The sequence below is a fragment of the Passer montanus genome, unplaced genomic scaffold (assembly GCF_014805655.1).
Source record: "Passer montanus isolate IOZ18808 unplaced genomic scaffold, ASM1480565v1 scaffold26, whole genome shotgun sequence".
NCBI lineage: Eukaryota > Metazoa > Chordata > Aves > Passeriformes > Passeridae > Passer > Passer montanus.
Genome location: NW_024367261.1, coordinates 3,330,775 through 3,352,982, shown reverse-complemented (window position 1 = coordinate 3,352,982; position 22,208 = coordinate 3,330,775). Strand labels below are relative to the sequence as shown.

Genomic DNA, 22,208 nt, shown 5'->3' with positions numbered 1-22,208 from the left:
AAAAGCAGTGCTTTCAGTCTCCATGGGAAGACTCACAGATTTACCAATGAATGTTCTCATACAGATTATTTAAGAAAATATAAAGCAATTCAAACTTTTTTTCCTTTAAAATATGCAATACAAAGCTTACACTACAGTCTGTCAAAATAGCACCTCCGAGAGATAATGACTAATCACGGTGAATTAGACTTCCTTAAAAATTAAGTACATGGGACAAAAGCAGGAATAACTAGCAGCTATATACCTCAGCAGGACCACAAAAAAACCCAAAAAACCAACAACAAAAAAAACAACCTAACAAAAAAAAAAAAAACACCAAAACCAGCAACAACAACGAACAAAGAATGAAAAGCACTATATACCTCAGCAGGACCACAAAAAAAAAAAAAATAAACCAAAAACCAAACCAAGCCAAACCAAAAAAACAAAACCAGCAACAACAACAAAAAAACCCTATAAAAACTATTTACATCATGTTGACTAAGCATATTTTTCCCAAAGAACTTTCTCTTGTGAGCTGGCTTAACCTGATGAACTATATCAATCTGGTTCTCATTTCTGCAACCAATTTGTTTTCTAAACTACATACAGCCAGTTGCACAAACAAATCCTAAGATAACCACAGAAGCAGCTGCCTCAGTTTCTGCTCTAACCGGCCATTTACAGATGATTCATTTGCTCAGACATTTTTTTCTCACATGCTAAAGTTCAACTGTAAGAAACAGAGGCCATAGGTTATAAAGCTGTGTGCAGAAACACACTTCAGTCTGGTGCTAACACAGGTACCAAGGAGGGGTTTTTTCTATCTATAAATCACAATTCAGACAACAGCAGGGACACACCACTGTGGTCTACAAGAAGGTACATAATTTATTTGCTAATTTTAGCTTTATTTTATGTGTACATCTGTACATTTCAACCAGATTCACAAAACGTAAAACTTGTGTTGTCAGAGTATTTCATACAGAGGTTGAAAAATAGCTTCATGATTACTTAGAAGAACATACAGTAAGCTACAGAAAGTTTATGAAAATATTTTAATAGAAAATTTTAGTTAAATAAATGAGCATGAGAAAAAAATCGTGTTTAACTTGCAAATTCTGTTTATAAGCTACTATGAGACATATCCTACCACCACAAACGAAATAAATATAAATAATTACTAAACGATTATTTAAATCTTACAATTGGACAACTGTTCCACTGTGTATGCATTCTAAAGAATGGAAGTGGAAATTGTGCAGAAGAATGTTTTACTTTAAATAACTGTCCAACTGTTATTGCTGTTTTTCAAAGAACCTGAAAGCATGCAATGAAAACTTCAAACTAAACAGACAGCTGAATGGACATATTTAGGTTGTTAACACAATTAAAATGCAAAAGATAACTACAAAAGTTTCTCAAAATGTTGTGGTTTGTTTGTTTTAGGATTTTTTAATATGTACATAGAGAACTGTACACAAACAGGGAAATAAGAAAGTTGCTTAAAAATGAAATATAGTAGTGTACACTATTTACAACTTAAATGCCATCCTTTTTTAACTGGAGCTAAACTATTAAACATGAGCATGCAGTACATCCACCACTCAAAACAAGTACCTTTTGCACACCATAACAGAGTCCTGTACAAAGCATAAATCAACTAAATGTTAAATCACTCTTCTCCAACACTGTTGTTGCTATCTTTCAGCTTCATAACTTTGCCTAGGTCACAACACTTTAGCTTAGGTAACTTCATAAAGTGAAGATATGAACACTTATTTCTAATACATGTTTGAAGAATGCATTCTATCAACAAGACAGTTTATAGTAAGACACCAACAATGTTCTATTGGTTAATTCATGCTTGATGAAAAGTTTACAGAAGGAGCACAAATCTGTCAGTGGACTAATGGATATTTTTTTACCTTTGTCATTTTTAAAGATTTTCAAATTCCCATTTCCCTCTCCTCCTATTTTTTCAGCCAAATACAAATGGTTATAATACTTGTATTTGTAAAGCTTACAGTACAACTGTTAGAGTAATCAATACAGATGATAAATACTTTTTCTAACAGTAAAATAGGTATTTATTCTTAGTGGCTTCTGTAAGTACTTCTGAAAAATTGTGTGCTATTCTATATATTGTTACAGTCAAAAGTTTAGTTCTATAGATACCTGATTGTCCTCTAAAACACCCAAAATATGAAGGACCTTCAGAACTCCATTATCTGTATAAAATTTAGGCACATTTCAAACAAGTAAAACCTCTAGCCAAGTAATTTTAAAATGTTTTAGATTTTTAGATCCCATATACCTCATATTGGTGGATAATCCAAAATGGATTTTAGTGTTGATACTAAATTTCTCAAGTAAGCCTAGAGAGTTAATTCTGAAACCAAAAGTAATGCCATTTGTATCAATCAAGTATTGCTTATTTTACTGAAAATGTCTCTTCAGTATTTACTTTGCCTTAGAGTTGGTGTTTTGGTCCACAGAAGAATCACAAAAGGACATACTCTCCATTCCCTTCAACAGCTATCAAATCCTGCTAGGATTCATGCAGTAGCTTCCTAAGGTCTTCAGTAACTACAAGATAAGCACAACCAGAAGTGACAAAATGCGCATTCCTGAAAGAAAATACTTCTTTAGATAATGTTTTTAGAGCTCAATTGTCTTTATACCTGCTACACTGGCAGAATATCCCAAGCAGTAATACATCTTTACAGGCTTTCAGATGTCCTTGTGATTGCATTTAGAATTAACGCATAGCCTGAATCGCATCTGTAACTTCAGGCACAATTGTGGGAAACAGCAGAAACAGCATGCTTCAGGACAAAATATGTCACAATTTTAGGATATCAAACTCATGTACTCAGGTTGAATTCTACTTTCTAGGATAACTTCATTTTCCTAAAATTCTGTGCAGCTACATACAAAAATTAATGAAGCCAGGTGAAGATTTCACTGCTGTAACAGAGGACAGAATACTTTTCCCACTGACTTTAAAGGTTGTGATGCTGGTGACCAATGTCACCACCAAATATCTGACCATTAGCCCAAAACAAATGTTCAGCTCTGTTAAGTTCATCTCTACTCAAAGAACATTTATTACTTCAGCTGAGGATTTGAACAGTCTTTCCACCTTGGGCTGCTCCCAATCTAAAGACTAAAAGTTATAATTCAAAAGGCACCCCATCAATATGCTGGTGCAGTTGTATGTTAAATTTTGGTAACTCTGAAAAAAAAGTTATGCTTTAGCATTTTTGTGTATGTAACACTCCATCATAATTTATAAGCAACATTCAGAATTCCGTTTTATCTCAAATTGCTTGGAATTAGACTGGTTATTAATATGACAACTGTGACCTATGTTTTTCCCCTTAACTGAAATACACACTTGATAAAAAAACTATTTCTAGAAAAAGAAGAGCAACTGAAAAATATTCTCAGGTTCACAATTGCATTACTAGGCCTTATTAGAGTCACATACTTTCTGGGGAGGGAGGCTAACTGATTAATCCACAATTCACTACACCAAGCAATACTGTTGTGTCTATTCATCTGGAATTATAGACGTGTGATGTGACTGTGTACAAAAACATCCAGTTTAATATGCTCATGGTACAAATACTTAGATTTAATGCAGGCAAGGCATTATTAAAATATGTCTAGTGCATGAAATACATAAATTAAAACAAAAAGACCCAATTTTATAGTTATTAGAGCTCAGATTCCATTACAGTTTCTGCTCAAATGGCATTATATATGTGCCTCCAACAGCAGAACTCAAACACAAATTGTAAGCAAAATAAATATCAATAAATATGTTGAGAGGGAAACACTATTTTGTCAAAATCAAAACAGTGTACTTCAAAAACAGAAAGCTATTTTAGACAAAATCAGATCTATGCTGAATGTTCAAAACTCGTTAAAGTATTGGTTTCTTCAAAAAAAAAGTCAACAACAAATCATGGCTAGCCACAGCACGTAGCTTAGTTTCATAAACTCACAATTACCCAGAAATTTAAAGACAATAATTTTTGGAAGATTTTTTTTCCTGAAACATAGCTGCAGGCTTTGAACCAAAACAGAATTTTTTGATCTGTGGAATAAGTCAACCGAACTAGAGTAGTGCCAAATGTTCCTTAGCTGCTTCCCAAGATGAGAACCCAAAGAACAACCACCTCAATATATGCCTACAAAGATTGTGGAAGCTCTACTGAATGCCTGAGTCAAGGTCAGAGAGGTCGTCTCCAAGGGAAATCTCCAAGTAGGCATCTGCTACTGACCTCCAAACCAAGGAAATAACACAAAGGAAACAATATTTGGGTCACTTAAGAAAGCTTTGGGTCAAAAGAACCTGGTTCTGTGGGTGATGTTGGCTGCCTAGACACTTGTTGGAAGAACAGTACAGCATCCCACATGTCATCCATCACATTCCTGGAGTATGTAGAGGACATATTTGGAATACAGATGGTTAGATGTGCCAATCAAGGGTGAGGCACTGCTGAACTTGCTACTCACAAGCCAAGGAAACCTGCTTTGTAAAACCCAATCAGGGACAGCCTCGACTGCCATGGTCACAGTAGTGGGATCCTGCTGAGCATGCTGAAGGTCAGTGTTAAAACAAACATTTTAGATTTTGAAGAGCAAACTTCACTATGCTCATAGCCCATGGGAAGGGATGCTATGGAGGATAAAGTGCTGGGAGTTTTTCACATGCAGTCTCCTGGAAATACTAAACCAGTTCATCCCCTTTAAGGTCAGGAAAGAGGCAGAGCTAGAGACCTCCTTGGCTTAACTGTGAACTTCTGAATTTGCTCAAATCCAGAAAAGAAGTGTACCAGAGATGGAAAAGCAGAAAAATACACATTGAGAACTAAAAGAACATTGATAGGATGTATAGAGAATTTTAGGAAGTTCAACAAGGACAAGGGTTAGATCTTGCAATTGGCAAAACACAATCCAGGAGTGCAGCACAGGCTGGGATGGACCTGCCTGAGGAGCAGCTCTGTGGAAATGGATCTGGGGGTCCTGGTGAAGAAGCAGCTCCATGTGAGAGAGCAGTGTGCTGTTATGGCAAAGAAAGCCAACTGGATCAACAAAGGCATCATCAGCAGAGATAAAATCACCATTATCTCACTCAGCCACTTGAGAGGCCACACCTGCAATAGTGGGTTCTCTGTGTTCAGCTTTGGTCCGTGACATGCAAAAAACACACAAAACCATGGACAGCTTGGAAAGGCTCCAGAGAAAGGCCACAGGGATAATCAACAGTCTGGGAAGCCTGACATATGAGGAAAGGCAAAGAACTGGGTTGATTCTTGAAGAAAGAAGGCTCAAGGGAGACTTTATCACCATATTCCTATTTCCAAAGGGTGGCTACAAAGAAAAGACTCCCTTATTACAAGCAGTCACATGGAAATGATGAGGGCCAATAGACACTTTAAAGACTGGGCTGGGTGCTGGGCTACCTTGTCTAGACCATGCTCTTGACAGGAAAAGTTGGACCAGACCATCAATGAGGTCCCCTCCAACCTGGTATTTTACAATTCCATGATCATATTGAAAAATTGAAAGTGTGTGGAATGTTTGAATCTTTGTTAACAGCAGCTACTAAAAAACCAGTACCTTTTCCACACTAAATAATATATTCAGTACTCCCCCTTCTTCCAAATATTAAACTGTGTCAATGCATTATTTGTTCTGCACAATGCAGAATGTGCACTTTGACACAATGCAGAGACAGGCAGAGCTGATTGAAGACAGTGCTAAAACATCCTGTGTGACAACACTGCATTGTCCAAGGGTGAACCAGGGTACCATCAGTGCCATTCACACACAAAGATGTCTTTGTAGCTTCATTAAGAGGGGAAGGGGGAGGGGAGGCTATCTAAAGTAATTTTATTTTTTATTGGAAAACCTATTTCAGTTGTTAGTGTGTATCAGGTATAAAACAAACTCCAAAAAGCCACCATTCATTCATATATATATACACACACACACACACTCACACATAAACACTGACTAAAGCACCTTATGCTTAACAGGGATATGGAATGAAAGTTCCAAGTTTTGCAGACATAAGGCCACTCACACTTTCTTTCACTGCTGGAGTTATTAAGCAGTAAGTTCATGCTGTGATCAAAGAACACTTCACAGACAAACTTTTCACCATTATAAACTCCTCACAAGAAAGAGCTGAAAACAAACTTCTGTCAAATAAAGCCTTGTCCCCGTTAGGTCACTTAAGTATTATCTGCCTGTTCCCTGTTGCCAGGCAATAATGCCACACAATGCAGAGAGAGCTAAGCACACAACAACACTTTCAAAGTGAATACAAGTACCTATGCAATAAAAATTATTTGGAGAAAGGTAGCTTAAAACCTGCAAAGATGCCTCCTTGTCCAAGGGGGAGAGTTACAGTGGCAACAACTTCATTGGCACAGTAATTAAAATGAAGAATGAAGTTCATCAATACAAGCATACATATCTCATCAGTTGGCAGCAGTCTGCTGTAGTTTAATTTAGTGAAAGACAGACAGCCACTGACCAGTGGCAGCATAATAGCCTCCTATAAAAATTAAGATTTGAGATGTTCAAGAAAATTTGGAACCTGTGAATTAGTTTCAGTGTGAGATAAAGGCATGAGACAATCTAAATTACTGAAAACAGTTCTTTGTGATGTGGTTGGTTTTGATCCAGACAAGCTTTCGAGGTTTGTCAAATAAAATGTTTTAAACTCTGTTGAACAAGACACTGTATCAAGTAACCAAATTAATTAGAAATAATCAAAATAGAACAAGAATGAAGATGTGACAATTTTTTTTAAACCCTCTCCCCTAAACATATATGTAACAAGGCACATTAGGAGAAATATCTTCAATCACTTTATTATTCAATTTGACTTTAATACCTGAAACCAGTTTTCTCACAATTTAAGACAATGGGGAGAAGTTTCAATTGCTTGTTACAGATGTCATAATTTCATTGTCTATTAAAGTGCAATGGTTGTGTGCCAAAAAATCATAAGCAGAAATAAAAGACAAATTACAAAAAAATAAACGACAGGAAAGTTTTTGAAGACATTCAAAAACAATGACAGTATTTGTATTCAGCCACATTTTTCAGCAATTAGAAGTAAAAATAATACTGAAAATATGTATAAACCTATATTTTAACTTGTTCCCTGCAAAGCCCACAACTTTGTATGCTTTCCAAACAGGACTTTGATGCTTTCAAAGAAAACAAACACTATTAGCATTTCTAGTACTTTAAAGAAATGTATGTGGATTAAGATAAAGGCAGACAGGTTAATTCATTATATTTCAAAGTACTAAGCAATGACTGGATTGCAAGTTACATTTTAAACATATTCTTTTAGGTGTGCAGTAGGTGCCAATGTTTGTGACAGTCCTGAAAGTCTTTCTGACATCATAACAGCAAAATCTTTGAGTGATTTACTCCCCATCATCATTAAGAGACAACTGCTGAAAAGCCTTAAGCTGAGAGAAGATGTAAAAGATTCCTTATTCTTCACAGAACCTTTTGCCCTTTATATTTTGTATTTCATAAATAATTAGTCATTAGACTTAAAATTTCTCTTTACTCCAAACACTCACATTTATGACATTTCACATGCACAACACCACTCAGTCCCTTTTAAACTAGAAAAGCACAAACCACTGAAAGCTAAGTATTTGAAAGTTCCAGGTATCTTTCCAAAGATACAAAGTGTTCAGAAACAAGGTAGTAAATACATTAGTGCTGCCCCACTTACAAATTTTTGGAGTATGGTAACCATTTTATTACACTTAATATTTTTCTCATTAGAAAACCAAGATATCATATTGTTAACCCTTTCTATTTTCCTCATAGGTGTATTCTCTGAGAGTTTGTTGTATTTGTGTTTTCCTTACAGAATACATGTAGGGGTAAGGGTCCTACCAGTGCTTAATTAAATATAGGGAGTTTATTTGCAACGAGTACCCTTTTTCTGAGGTTTGCAGAAGGGCTGGTAGCCATCTGTATGCTTAAGACAAAGTAATTTCAAGGAAAACATCAGTTTAAGATTTGTTTGTGCATACACAACAGCTTGTACTTAATAACTTTCATACAGTCACCTTAAACTCCTGATTTCTGACAGGCTAAACTCACAAAGAAATGTGCCAAGGAACAAAACTGCCACGAGCCATTCTTCACATAGTGCTAATTACACCAGGGTTGTTAAAGCTGCGGTTCTTAAACCCCATCAAAATTAATCTACATTTTGAAACAGATCTAACCGTTGTTTTGAATGCTGAACAGGAATATTCAGCATCCAGAGAGATTCTTCTAATACACAAAAGTCAGTTATCTTGCTATTTCCCCTGAATTCAAGGAGAATTGTGCACATTCACAGAATTCTTCTACATTCCAGAGCTTACCCAGCCACCCGCTCAGAATGAAACCCCAAGTTTGGCACACGGAGCAGCTTTCAGGATGGCCCCTCTGTTTCATTCCAATGTGTTAAGGACAGTGATCCCACCACCAAGCATGGACCTGCCTGGCAGCTGCCCGAGGTGCTCCATCTCTGCCTGGCACACAGGGATCCCCCCTCGCCCGTGACGGAGGCACGTTAAGGCGCAGTGCAGGAGTGCAGCAGTTCCAACACTAGAGGACAGCCTGCTCATTTGACTGAGCCTCGAGACTTGTAGTGCACTTTCCACATAGCTTCCTTCCTCTTGCACTAGAATTGAAGTTCATAAGCTGATGAATCCACTGTCAGGAAGCTTCTCTTCAGATTAAAGACGTTTTTCTCCCCCCTTTCTACATAAGTTTCAAAGCGTGGCGAGAATTCTTGAAAATGAGATAATTAATGTCAGTACTGTCTGTCCAACGCCAAAGACAAGAGCTTCTAGGGGAGCCATATTCTTTCCTGCTACTCTGTAAATTCCAGCTACTGCAGCACCTAAGGATCACAAGGAAAACAATGATCAAATCACAGAAAAAGCCAAGGTTGAAATATATGACAAATTATCTACTCTATGTGTCAGCTATTCACAGGACATTACCAAACACTGCATTACTTCATGGCATTACACAATTACCAGCCTTACTTGTATTTTTATAGTTATATATATCCTTCAGGAATGATTTTCCCAACTGAACCAGAGCAACTTTTCCATCATCAGTTTAAGGAAATCAAATCTTGTTGTTTCCCTGTATACGTCTTCAATTTTTTAAAAACATTTTTTGCCTTGTACCAGTTTGAAAAGGTAGCAAGACAGTCCTCTAAAAATTGACCAGGTCTGAAGAATGGTTTAATACTGCTTGTACAGGCAGGGAGAAGACAAGAACAATAAAGCTGTTAATGTCCACAAAACAATTGCAAACACACATTGACCAGCTTCATTCAATATTTCAGCTGAATAAACTGGTCATACTAAATAAGTTTATTTTGACTTAAACGACTGAATTGTTAACAATTGTTTAGCAAATCCCGCAAAACATGAAAAAGGTCCAAGTATTGCAGTGTTTACCACAAATGTGCATGAGAGGAAATTGCTAACCAATACAATTACATTTTAGCACATAAAAAAATTCCAAACTCAACAGATCATTTTTCTTGTACATTTGTGTGCAAATTCACATTTGAAATATAATATCAAGAGGTCAGGATCAACCTAAACCAAACCCAAAATTTAATTGCAGATCTTCAGTATGCACTGTCTCAGATGCTATCGAGTCATAATTAAATTACTTCAGTGATTGCACAGAGGCTCTTTCAGGCCCAAAGAGAACTGAAAAGTCATCAAAATTTTTTAAAATAATAAACAAGAGTTTAAAAAAAATTGGTTTTTTTTTTTGTTTTTGCACAGTCACTAACAGGAATAGTCTGCTGGAGTGATCAAAAATCCATTAGTGACACAGAAATACATTAAGTCACAACAGATTTTCTGAAAGTACAGTCAGCATCTGAATCATCTGACATCTTCAAAAAGTAACACCTCAGTTTCACAACAGCTTAAGGAAGAGTAGAATTCACTAATAATTGTGCCATAATGGTACTTAAAAACACTATTAATCATACTGCTAGGCAACTTTTGGGTTAATTTTTTTTTTTAAACATATCCTGTAAAGTATATTTTGTCTGAAATATCTCACCAGAAGGCTACCCTTATGGTATTTCACTCAGCTACCTTTCATAAGCTTTTCCATTTGTTCCTTGGCTAGCTGCTGTCAAAACCTGAAAGAGATCCTTTAGATTGAGCCCACTACAGACAATAAAATTATTTTTCAGATTGAACTCTTAAGGCGAATTCAAAATGGCCAAAAATGTATACCAGAATTGTTACTACCAGATCAATACGAGAAATTTTGGGCTTTGAAAAAACACTGGGATATTCTGGGAAATATTCAGAATAAAACAATAAAAATTTGATAGTTTGCTAATTATATATCATTACATAAATAACAGTGTGCAGTACAACCTGTAATGCATAACCCAGCACAGATGGTATAGAGCCAAAAGTATGTACAACAGGCTGCCAACGAGGGAAATGAGAATTTGTCACCAAAAAGGAGTGTGCTGGGGAAGAGGAGGAAGGACAGGCCCTTCTGGATCAAATAAAGCTAAAATTCTTGCCTTAAGCTGCCTAGTATTTATATATTCTTGTTTGTTTTGGTGAGGTTTTTTTTGGCTGTTGCTTTGTGGGTTTCTTTGGTTTTATTATTATTTTGTTTATACTATTATTTTATTTATTATTTTGGTTGTTTTTTTCTTTTTTACTATATTCCCTTCTGATTAGTAATTTTTCAGTATCTTTTTAAATTATCCTTAATTTCCATGACTTTTCAAAGCTAATTAACAGAGGAGTCTCCTGCTTTTCTATAGGTTGCTAAAAAGGTTCCAGAACATCAGAAAATTTGAAAGATCTCCCTGAGCAAAACCAAACTTACATTGTGCAATAGTCTATGCTGCCTTCATTCTCCTACACAAACAAGGCAGAAGACTGGAAATGCAAAGTGGAAATTCAAGTCAGTTTGCTATTGCAATTTCTTAAGCACTGGACCAGGCATATTCAAATAGCTTTTAGATAGATATTTCAACTTGCATCTCTCAGTTTGCAGCATAATAACTATTAAAAATCCTCTTTAATATTTGATCACCATAATTTGCCTTCAAAAGCTCCCCACAGAATTTCTACCAGTATGAAACAACTGAGTGCTGGCCAGAAACAAAAAATACTTCAAGATAAAAGTACTTGCCTAAGCTAGTTGCAATGCTCTCTGCAAAACCTTTGGGAACAGCATAACAAGTCTACAGTCTAAGCTTGGAGAAGTTCTCAGATGAATATGCACACAAACAGGATTGCTTACGTGCTAAATGCTTTGACCTGCAAAACTGGATGCCAAAAATACAACTGTGTTGCTCCTCTTTTTATGCAAAGATAAAAGACACAAAGTACTTTCATTTGAGAGACACTGATCCTGAAACCTTCCCAGCACACAAAGCTGTGAAAGTCTCTGCTTGGATCTTTCAACACCACATTTCCTATCTCAGTTCTTCAGAAATGCTCCTGCATGGCTGACCTTGTAACAGGCCACTGCCATTTTAATCCTAAGACAAAAATCAGCATAACATATAACATAAGACACTCAACTAGTTCCAACTTATCTTAGAAAAAAAAAATAAATCCAACCTCCCCCCAAAAACTTAACAAAAAATAGCTATACTGAAACACACTGTGTTAACTGGTAGAAATTCTAAGCTGAGAAATCTGTAGCAATTAAAACAACATTTTGAGGAAAGTCTTAGTGAAACTTCTCATGACATTTGCGTTTTTATTTAGCCTTGAAAAACAATAGTCAGGAAGGTCTTTCAGCAGCAACAAGAAATAATCTGACACAAATCCCCTGTGAATGTGTCCAAAGCTGATAGTGATACCACTATTCTGACAACCCAGGCAGGACACAGGAAAACCAAAATGAAAGGTAGGAAGTTTTGCCTTCAGACTATATGGTAGTTGCTAGATTTATGGCTACTTAGCCTCAGAGACCTTTCAAGTTAGGCAATCTTTTCTGCAACACTGAAGATTTTGGGGCAGAAACTACAGCTCAGTTAACATAGGCACCACTCAACACATGGATTTTAACGCTGAGAACTCCCTACCAGCACTGTTGCAGACAAGCATGTGCTTCTTTCCTGAAAAAATAGCATTCACTATTTTCTCCCCAACAAGAGGAAACTCAGCATGCTCCTACTTGCTTGGGAATGCTGCTGTAATCTATTTATAAGTTTGATAAACAGAGCTGGATATGATAAAACCAAAGAATGAATAAAGTGTCCTACAGGTTTTATGGCACATGTTTAAGTGCTGACATAGATAATGGAATTTCTTGGGAAAGATGGAAAAGCAGCATCTGATACCAATAACTCTAGATGAGGACACATGAGCAGCATTTCCTCAAAACATTGTTGGCAACAACACTCGTGTCATATTTGGTCAGGTGTAAGCCTCCTGCACTTTAGTACATAACACACTCCTACTTTCTGCAATGTTTTAAACATGAGTGTGGATTTTAACTACAGCTCTGTGAACCTTTGGGCTTTAACATAAAAAACTGTTGCACCTATCTGAGGATACAATGTCAAGAAATAAAAAATGAAAAACTGTATCTTGAGTGGTAGCCATTCATCTAATTCCATAAGAAACTCTCTAACAGATGCCCTTGCCAAACAGTATTTCACTTAGAACATCAGCAAAGTTTAATTTTTCTTTTTTTGGGAGGTGGGGGGAAGCCACTCTATAACTATTGCAAAATCCTTAATAAACAATTAACTAAGAAAAGTAGTTTGGTTTTTTTTGGTGGTTTTTTTTTTGTTTGTTTAAGTTAGATGTAAAATAAGAAAAAAAAGAAAGACAAGAAAAGCAGTTTGGTTTTTTTGGTGGTTTTTTTTTGTTTGTTTGTTTTAAGTTAGATGTAAAATAAGAAAGGAAAAGAAAGCCCAAAACAACAAAAAACCCAAACAAGAACAAAAGGCAGACTTACTGGTTATCATTGCTCCAGTTATAGAACCCAGAAATCCAATGCTGACCACAATGACAGATATCAGCCTCCCCTGCCTATGTCTCTGCAGCATCACAAACATTAATACTCCCACAGCACCATGGACAAAGAGAGAGGAGAAGAGAGCCCAGAGGAAAACCCAGTACCACATCTCTGAAAGAAAGCAGTCAAATAAAGGGTTAATATTTTAAAGACAAGAACTTTATAAGTAAGAAACTTTAAAACATTGCAAACAATCAACAGAGAAAATCAATCAAAGAGAAAATCAATATGGATTTCCATCTTAAAAGACATCATCAGCACACGCTCAAGACTCTTTCCTCATTACAGCAGTCTGTCATAAAGGATTAGCTGTATTATGTTAAAAATTATAAGAAGGATTCTGGCAAAAATCTTAATTCAGGTATATTTTTACAAGTAGCCATAATTCCTTTAATGACTTCTTTAAATAGTGTTGACTGCAATTTCTTAGTAGGCATTTTAACTGCTTCTGTAGAATGAAATATTCTCTGACACAAAGACTGAAGGAGGAAAAAGTCAAGAACTGGTTTGGGGTTTGAGTTGTGAGTTTTTATTTTGGGGCAGGCGTGGATCTTTTGTTGTTTCCCAACCCCCCCCCTCACAAATAAGAGATAGCATCAGGTAACATCAGATGGGAAAACTGAGATTAAAGACTTTAGCTTATCTACAGCCAGGAGCTGTAACAGAGTGTTCCATCGAATGAGCTTCAAAGGTGCAAATAAAAACACTGTAATTTTAACAAGAAATTTTAACACATCTAACTCCTTGCTTCTAATTGCTTAGTACAGAACTTCAGAGAGAGGTAGTGACTATTATCTGAATTACTAAAAAGGGCATCAGATCATGAGAATGTTTGGAGCACAAACATTTCTTTGAAGAATGGCAGACATGATGAGCATCTTCAAAGAAAAGAGCTGGAACCCTGAAACCATCAATGGAGCTACACAATAACTCAAGAACCTTTCTCACTTGGTGCCAACTTTCTAAAAACATTCTACAAATCAAAAGGTTAGTAAATAAAAGAAAAAAATCCCTTTTGTTTTAAGTGAGCTACAGTGGGTATGCATCATTACAGAACTTAGCAAATTAGGGTATGTGTTCCATAATCCCATGACACTGTCATTAATTCAGATTTTGCAGCAGTTCCCCTCAAAAATAGAACTCCATAATCCCATGACACTGTCATTAATTCAGATTTTGCAGCAGTCCCCCTCAAAAATAGAACAAAACAAAACAAAAAAAAAAAAACACACAAAAAACAAAAAAACCCAGCTTCCTTACAAAAGCAAGATACTGCTTATGAGGCAAGCCTGTATTAATGTAGCTTGACTCATATCAACTATTTGAGGAAAAAATACAACCCAATTAGCTAACTTTAAAAATACTCAGCAACACAAAACACACTCTGAAAAGATGCTGAGAAAAAAAAAAAAAGTTGCTACACAATAACCACAGTTATTGTGGGAGTCCATTGCAGTAGGATATGTATATAGATAGCACAGATAGAGAGTTCAAGCTTTTTTATTTAGCAGTACTTTGGGAGTAGCTCAACCCTTCCCTTTCCACACAGGCATAAATGGCAACACTATGTCTGCCCAAGGACAGACAGCTCCTCTAAATCATGGTAGCCAAAAGACTCTCTCAAAAGAGCAACAAGGAAAGTGGCTGGCAAATCAACATCCAATGAATACTTCAACAGTAGTTCAAGGTGCAGCTTTTCCTCCTGAGTGCCTGGGTACATGTGTCCACATCCTGAGGGTGGCTCAGAGCAGCTCTCATCAGATCCTCCATCCCTTCACCCGTGGCCCCAAGATGGATCCCAAAAATCTTGGCAAAAGGATAATGACCATGGTACTGTTCCACTAAATGAATGTCTCATCATTGTCAGAAGCTACTGTGACAGAACAGTGGCAGAAGTGTCAAGCAGTCACTCCACAAACCCCCTTACTAAAATTAAGAAAGACTGGCTGACCTAATCTGGGGAAGGGAACCTCTCCTGCTGTCCTAACATGCCTGGTCCATTACTAGCGCAGCCTGGGTGTTTCCATTGTTTTATTCAAGTGGCAGCACATAAACAAAAGGATTAACCAAAGATCTAACAATACAGAACATGGCAGCCCTGCCAGACCTACAATAGGGCAGCAGTAGGATTTATTAACCAAGAAAGTCTGTGGGAATCTGACACTGTCATACCCTGTAATTTCTACGGATTTGTTAGGCACTGCATCATCACCTTTTAGGAAATTGGTGTTTGTAGGCATTGTCAACCTTTATCAGGTAGAAAAGACAAATTGCTTCCAGTCTCAGGAAAACTCACTAGGATGACTGTATTTTTAGAAGAAAATGGAAGCTTATGGGAAGGCTAACTACTCCCCTGTAACTAAGAAACCAAAAATATTTACAAACTCTTACACAACAAAATAGCTCCACAGTGAGCAACTATCTTTGGTCTTATTTATGTTCCAAATAAGGCTCAAGGAAAATTAACATCACCCCTCACTTTATATTTAGGGCAGGAGGCTTGAGAATAGAGCCAGCAGCAAAATGTCCTGTTGGCTAAAGAAATATAAACTTCATTTCTTTGTTACACACTTTCTCCTCCCACTCCTTAAAAGCAGCAGCCATATTGAAAAGGGAATTAGAGAACATTCAGAAATACTCCTTGTTTGACACAAAAGAAGCTGGAGCTTTGTTAAACTATGACCTCCCTTCATTAAAGTATCATGTATATCTTAAAACATCATGTAGGAGCTGAAACAGGACAAATCACTTCCAAGCACCTTCCCTTGGAAAGGCCAAAAGCTATACTTTCTTATCCTCCTTTATTCACACTTTCTATGCCTGCTAGTTAAACACAGCCATTTATTTACTTCTGCTTGTAGGGTGAGTGATGAAGCCAACCAAGTAAGTTGTTTAACAGGGATAAACAAGGTAAGGGGAGAGAGAGAGAACCCTTCAGGCAAATCAGAGGAGACCTTCAGCTCCATTTACCTAGAGGACAACACAGACACTCTTACCTTGATATGGTGAGGGCAGAGAATTATTCATGTTCTGTAAAATTCAGTATCATCTAGCCCCTGAACCATGAAAAGAGGTGACTCAATAGCAGTATCTCAGAGTAACACTGAAAGGCACAAGAATGGGTTGGGAATAATACTGAGAGGTGTCACTAAAGAACAGAGGAAAAGAATGTGGACCTCCAAACACAGATGGCCAAGACTTCACTTGCTCAAAAATGACTGAGTAGTTTGATTGCTGAATTGACTTGCAACATCTCTAAGGAAGAGGAAGTGAGACTGAAGTGTCTCAGCTATTTATGTCCTATACGCTGACTGATCCTGTAAGCAGCATAAATTTACGTTTTGCTATCCTGACAAAAAAAGCACAGTCCAATTTCAGCCTTTGTGCAGCTATTTTAATTAGCTGGCTCTTTTGACAACATGAGCTGCTGTTACGGAGGTAATGATTTACCTATATCTGTCAGAGAGGTTCAAATACTCACTTAGCCTCAGTTTATTAGTCATGCCCCCAAAGAGATATGAATAGTATCAAATTAAAAAAAAAAAAACAACCAACAAAATGCTTGCTTCCCTTGCTTGACCCTAAGAAAATTTCAGAGTTTACTTTTAGTGTATCCAAATTACCTGAAGTCACCAAAACACAACATACATCTATCAAAACTCCACAGTTCCTAGAGAAATACAGGAACTGGGGAAGGATCAGTAGTCTACAAGCATAGTGATATTCAGTATATAGCAAAGATGTCACAGCTCTTCCAATAGGAAGAACTGAGATACATTTTTCACGTTTAAAATTCTTAGTGCTTAAACTGAAAAGAAGATTTAAGATAGTGTTTATGCACCTTTCCTCTGGTTTGCCTCAGCTGGGGATTTTTTTCCTACCAGAAAAGTTGCAACTCAAATATCTTGTAATTAATGCCCAATCACACCAGTTTTAGAGCACTTTGTTAATTTTGATGTTTATACATATCAGGTAGATATCACGCATACATTATGCTTATGCACTACAGATAGACATTATATATATATATATATATATTAGTGTAGGCATGCACAAGATTAGAGATTTGCAAAACACTTATCAAAGCATGCCATTGTTTAGAATAACATTCATATCACTTCCATCTTATCAAGACTTGAAGCAGCACTCCATCAACAGCTTCACCTTACACAAGTAGATAAATGATAACTTTTTCACATATTATCTATATACTGTATCAATATGCTGTCCTACTGCCACTCAGCTTCAGGAAACACGGAGTATCTCCTTAGTCCTTCATCTTCAGCACTTTTCCTCTAAGTTCTAAGCTTGTTTTGCCAGATGAATAATGATGGCCTACAACATGTCATAAATTAAAAGTGGTTACTCCAAAACAAAGTGTCTCTCTCTTTCTCTCTCCATTCTAGGCCCAGTACCAGCCTACTACTATTAGTTACAGAGGTAAGTCAAGCAACAAACACCTGTACTAAGAATACAAAAATATAGATTTAAGTCAAGAAAGTAGCACATGTCAAACTTAGGATTAGAAAAAACAGAAATGTTAGATTTCTGTAGCTTACAAACTCAAAGCACTCAGATGAAATGACAGCACATGATAACTGCGAGTGTAACTCAGCTATTTACATGCTATATTTTTTTCTTCGGCACCAGGTCCTGTCCTTAATTATTGTATTAACTGGTACTTTCAATGCTATCAACAATACAGTCAAATTGTTGTTGGGAGATGTTAACATTTTTGCTGCAATAAGTAGGAAAAAAAGCATTTTGCTGAGGACCATTTAAATCTCAAATTAGACTAGTCTTCTCAAGTAACAGCATAGTGGGCAAAGAAAATCCAGACAATCTGGGAAAAATGAGCACAGCATGGAGCTTAGGAGCTTCTATCAGTAGAAATATTGCCATGTCCTTTATTGTGAAAGCAATTTTTATTTTACTGTATACTAATAATGGGAATTTTTTTTCTCCTTTTTCAGTTCAAATTTAGTTGCTATCTGATTTGTTCTAGTAAACCCTGATCTAGCACTAACTCTAAAACACAACCAGCTTATCTAAAGGAGGTATTCTTTGCATTTACTGGCAGAGGTAACAAAGAGTGAGGTAAAAGCCACCCCACCTCTCCCATGACTCCTAAAGCCTTACTTGCACCTCCCCAGAGAAGTCAGGAAGGCAGGAAGCAAGCACCCCATGGTGATGGGCCAATGTCCAGCTCAAAGGAACAACACCAGCAGCTTTAGCTGTTACCAGGTGTGATGTGTATGTGGCAGCAATGAACTTGTCTGTGGTCTCATGGGTATTTGAGGCCATGAACCAAAGACAGGATTTCCTTTTTTTATGTTGAACCTGATTCACATATGAGGTATTAAAATAATCTTTCAGTTTCTCATTGACAGGAAAAAGAACCCACCAAAACTAAACTATTAGGGTATGAAGCATTCCTGGCTTAGGCTGGAGTTCATATCAGGACCCTGTTGAAAATTTCAGAAAATTAACATATTTTGAAGAAGGTAGCTGATAACATTTCACAAAATGTTTGTGAATATATAATCAATATGGTTTATCTAAAGGAGCTAAATCTTCACTTGTGCAACTTGAAAGTCCAGTCCAGACCACAACATGAAGTCCAAATGTAGACACGAGGCAGTCTTGAATATTTATGGAACATGGCATATTAATGATTTTCTTTTCCCAGTATTCTGGAGAAGTTTCTCCTTATACCTAACAGAGGTGCAAAAGGGAATGGATTAAGTAGTCAAAGAAGATAAACTCATTCACAAACCTACTTTCTTGGCAGGGAAAAAAACAGAATTTCTGGTCTTGAACAAAGTTTACTTTGATAAGGAATAAGGAAGGGCTTATGTAATTAGTTCAGCTTTTTGTTAAGATCAGTGACCATATCAATATACATTCTAACATGTGGAAAAGATTTTTAAGTCCAGTGCCAGTTTTGGACTGTTGACAGTCCATGAGAACATTCAGGTCAACAGGTTATGGCTGTAAGAGAAGCCATCATTTAAGCACAAAATTAGAAACTGCAGCTACAACTGGCAGCGACACATCCTCCAACAACACAATGAATAAAAAAAATTTTTTTCATATTTTTTAAGTTAAAAATAAAATACATTCCCCATTAAAAATACCTTAAGAAAGCCCTTATCTTATTGCAAAAGCACTGAGAAACGAGCTGGTTTTAACTCTTGACACTGAATTTCATAGAAACGCCTATGCTGCACAATGATCTAATAAGAAAAACTTTATAGAGGATGTCTGGCACAATGCAAAGTGAAATCCATTGTGAACTCTTTCCTTTAAGAGTACAAGTTTTTAAAGTAGGTATGTTAAAGTAACTACCCAGGAAGTGAGCTGTATTTAGTGTGTCACCACACTAATACCTGGAAACTCTAATTATCAGACACACACTACAAAGTTCATAGATCAGATAAATATGAAAAGGTTAATCTTTTTTATTACACTAAGATGCATCCAGAAAGTTAAAAGAACAATAAAGATAATCACTTTCTGTTTGCTACAGCTTCAACTTCAGCTACACTTCTATTTTCATCCCACTCCTGTTTTCATCCCACTTCTTTCACCTTTAAAAGATTAAAAAAGAAAACAGAATATATCTACTAACTATTACTATAGAGTGCAAAAAGGTGACATAATACTCTTGCATAAATATTAGAATATTTCCATAACTGTTTAAAACCTACCCCTACTCAACATTTTCCACTAATCTGTCACCACCTAATACATCCCTACAACCGAGCAGAAAGCATTTACTCAGTTACATCTCTGCTACTGACACCCAGTCCCTGTTTGCTCAGAGCTGCAAGCTTATGCTTTTCTTCACACAAGGAGGGAATAAGAGAAGATACCCCTCTCCACTGTATGCCTTGGGTCTCACAGTAGTCCACACCCAATTTTCATCCTGAGACTGAGCAGAAAAAAGCCAGTTCTTGCCGAAAGCCAGCCAAAGCTCCCCTCTCCTAACAAGGGGTGAGGACCTGACTCTACTTTGGTTCACAGAATTTTTTTGTAACAGCTAAGTCTTTAAGAATCCCAGATGTTTAAGATTACAACTACTTGTCAGAAAACAGCTGTCACCTCATTCACTCCACCAAGTCCCATTATCCACAGATATACTCAGGGGTAGTGGGGGAAGTCTCATTCTCCACATTCAACTTCATGGTTTTCTAGTTGTTTTTTTTATAGCTCTCTGTCAAATGCCAATGAGCATATGCAGACAAGGGGAAAAAAATAAAATAAAATAAAAAACCAACCACCTCCACAAACATACTCCAGCCTTCCATACATATTTATACACTCACACACTTTCTACAATCCTTCCCTTATGCACAGGTACTCATCACTTCACTCGCATACACACGCCCTATGCCATTAGCCTTCTTTTATTTATTATGGGCATGAAAAAGTGAGGGAGAAGATCCCACAGGCTCACGTCCTTTGCACGGGCAGGCATCCCAGACACCGGGCACACACCCCAGCACCTCACACAGACCCCGCCCGACTCCCTGGACCCCACAGCAGGCACACACACACAGACACGATGTACCTGCCCACAGAACACGCCTGCAGGCACCCCGAGAGGCTCGGGACCACAATCAGGAGCCCTCCCCAGGCGCAGCAGGCAGGAGAGCACGGCCGCGGCCAGCCCTCCATTGTGCTGCAGCCCCGCAGCCGCCCGGCCCGCTCTGCCCCGTTACCCGTGAGGCTGCGGAGGACGGTGCCGTGAGCCCACAGGCTCAGCACTTGCTGCACCGACAGGTTGATCATGGAGTTGTCTCCCGCTTCCACCTTCATGGTGCCGCCGCCGGGCCGCGGGGCGGGAGGGACACGGCGGCGGCGAGGAGCGACAGGGCGGGGAGGCGGCCAAGGGAGCTCCGCGCCGCGGGGGAGACATCGAGGACGGGCCGGGGGGAGCCGGGCGATCTCGGGGGAGGAGGGGAGCCGGCCGCTGGCGCTTCCCTGCCGCTCAGGGGCAGGGCCGGGCGGCGGAGCCCATCATCATCACCATCATCATCTCCGCCTCCTCCATCAGCAGTGGCCGCCGCCGCCTCGCCGGCGGCATCGTCACCCCGGCGGCCGGCATCACCTGGAGCGAGGGCGGGGCCGTCCCTCAGGCGGGCGGCTCCATGCGGGAGCAGCGGCGGCAGCGGGGAGGCTCCCGGCGCCAGACGCCAGCGGCTCCCGGAGAGGAGGGGAGGGGAGGGAGCGGCGGGAAGGGGAGCGGGAACGGGAGCGGGGCAGCGGGAGCGGGAGGGCGGCCCCGCGCAGGCGCGGCGGGAGGAGCCGGGGGGCGCGGGCTCCTCCCACCAAGCGGAGAACCAGAATTCGGAATCACGGTTTGAGTCAAAGAGGGCGGGAAAGACTGGGGATGTCGTGGGTCCCCGAAGAAACTTGCGTTAGCAAGAAGTGTCTCAGATATAATCTACATACACCTATGGGCGGATTTAAAGGGGAAAATAAAGTGATAACATTCCATGGTGTTAAAGCTGGTATTTAAGTTGATGCTGCTGAGTGAGTTTAAATATCGGAGAAGAGCAAAATGCAGAATCTGAATTCTGATGAGAGCAGTGTTTTCACCTCGCCGCTCACAGCCTTAGCACACGGAGCTCCGGAGAGTGCAGGCGGGGGCAGCTCGGCGGCTCTGGGGACACGGCCCGGGCGGAGCAGGACGGGACAGGGACAAAGAAGCGCAGCGCACAGGGCGGCTGCCGCTCGGGGGTGCCGCGGCTGCCGGCGCGCAGGTGACAGCACGCCTCGCAGCGGGGGAGCGTCACCCCGAGCTGTCACCCCGAGCTGTCATCCCGATCTGTCATCCGAGCTGTCACCCCGAGCTGTCACCCCGAGCTGTCACCCCGAGCTGTCATCCCGAGGCAATATCCAGGCAACGCTTCGTGACGCTCCTGCCTGTGCCTTTGAACCTCCTAGCTCCGCCGTCACTGTGGCCGCAGATTAAAGCTACTGAAAGTTAGAGAACGTCAGAAATCGTGAGCGAATCTTTATTCTGTGCCTTTGCTTTCTTTGTGTAATAAAGGAACAGACCCTTTAAGCTGGACGCGGCTTTCGAAGCACGGGATGCGCGGCGCTTACCGGTGTAAAAGCCAGCA

At 38.9% G+C, this 22,208-nt stretch overlaps 1 protein-coding gene across 1 annotated transcript; it reads right to left on the bottom strand.

Moving 5' to 3' along the window:
* Positions 1-874: 874 nt before the first annotated feature.
* Positions 875-20,932, bottom strand: TMEM170B (transmembrane protein 170B). Its single transcript, XM_039712123.1, has 3 exons — positions 20,802-20,932; positions 13,018-13,188; positions 875-8,932 (listed from the first exon to the last, which is right to left on the bottom strand). The coding sequence occupies exons 1-3, from the start codon at positions 20,896-20,898 to the stop codon at positions 8,802-8,804; spliced, it is 399 nt and encodes a 132-aa protein (XP_039568057.1). The 5' UTR covers positions 20,899-20,932; the 3' UTR covers positions 875-8,801.
* Positions 20,933-22,208: the final 1,276 nt, after the last annotated feature.

Bases quoted from the DNA above. Each gene is read 5' to 3' on its own strand.
- TMEM170B (XM_039712123.1), bottom strand. From the start codon at position 20,898: ATGAAGGTGGAAGCGGGAGACAACTCCATGATCAACCTGTCGGTGCAG. The intron at 13,189-20,801 runs GTAACGGGGCAG...GCTTTCTTTCAG, and splicing joins CGTCCTCCGCAGCCTCACGG to AGATGTGGTACTGGGTTTTC. The intron at 8,933-13,017 runs GTAAGTCTGCCT...TGTGATCCTTAG, and splicing joins AACTGGAGCAATGATAACCA to GTGCTGCAGTAGCTGGAATT.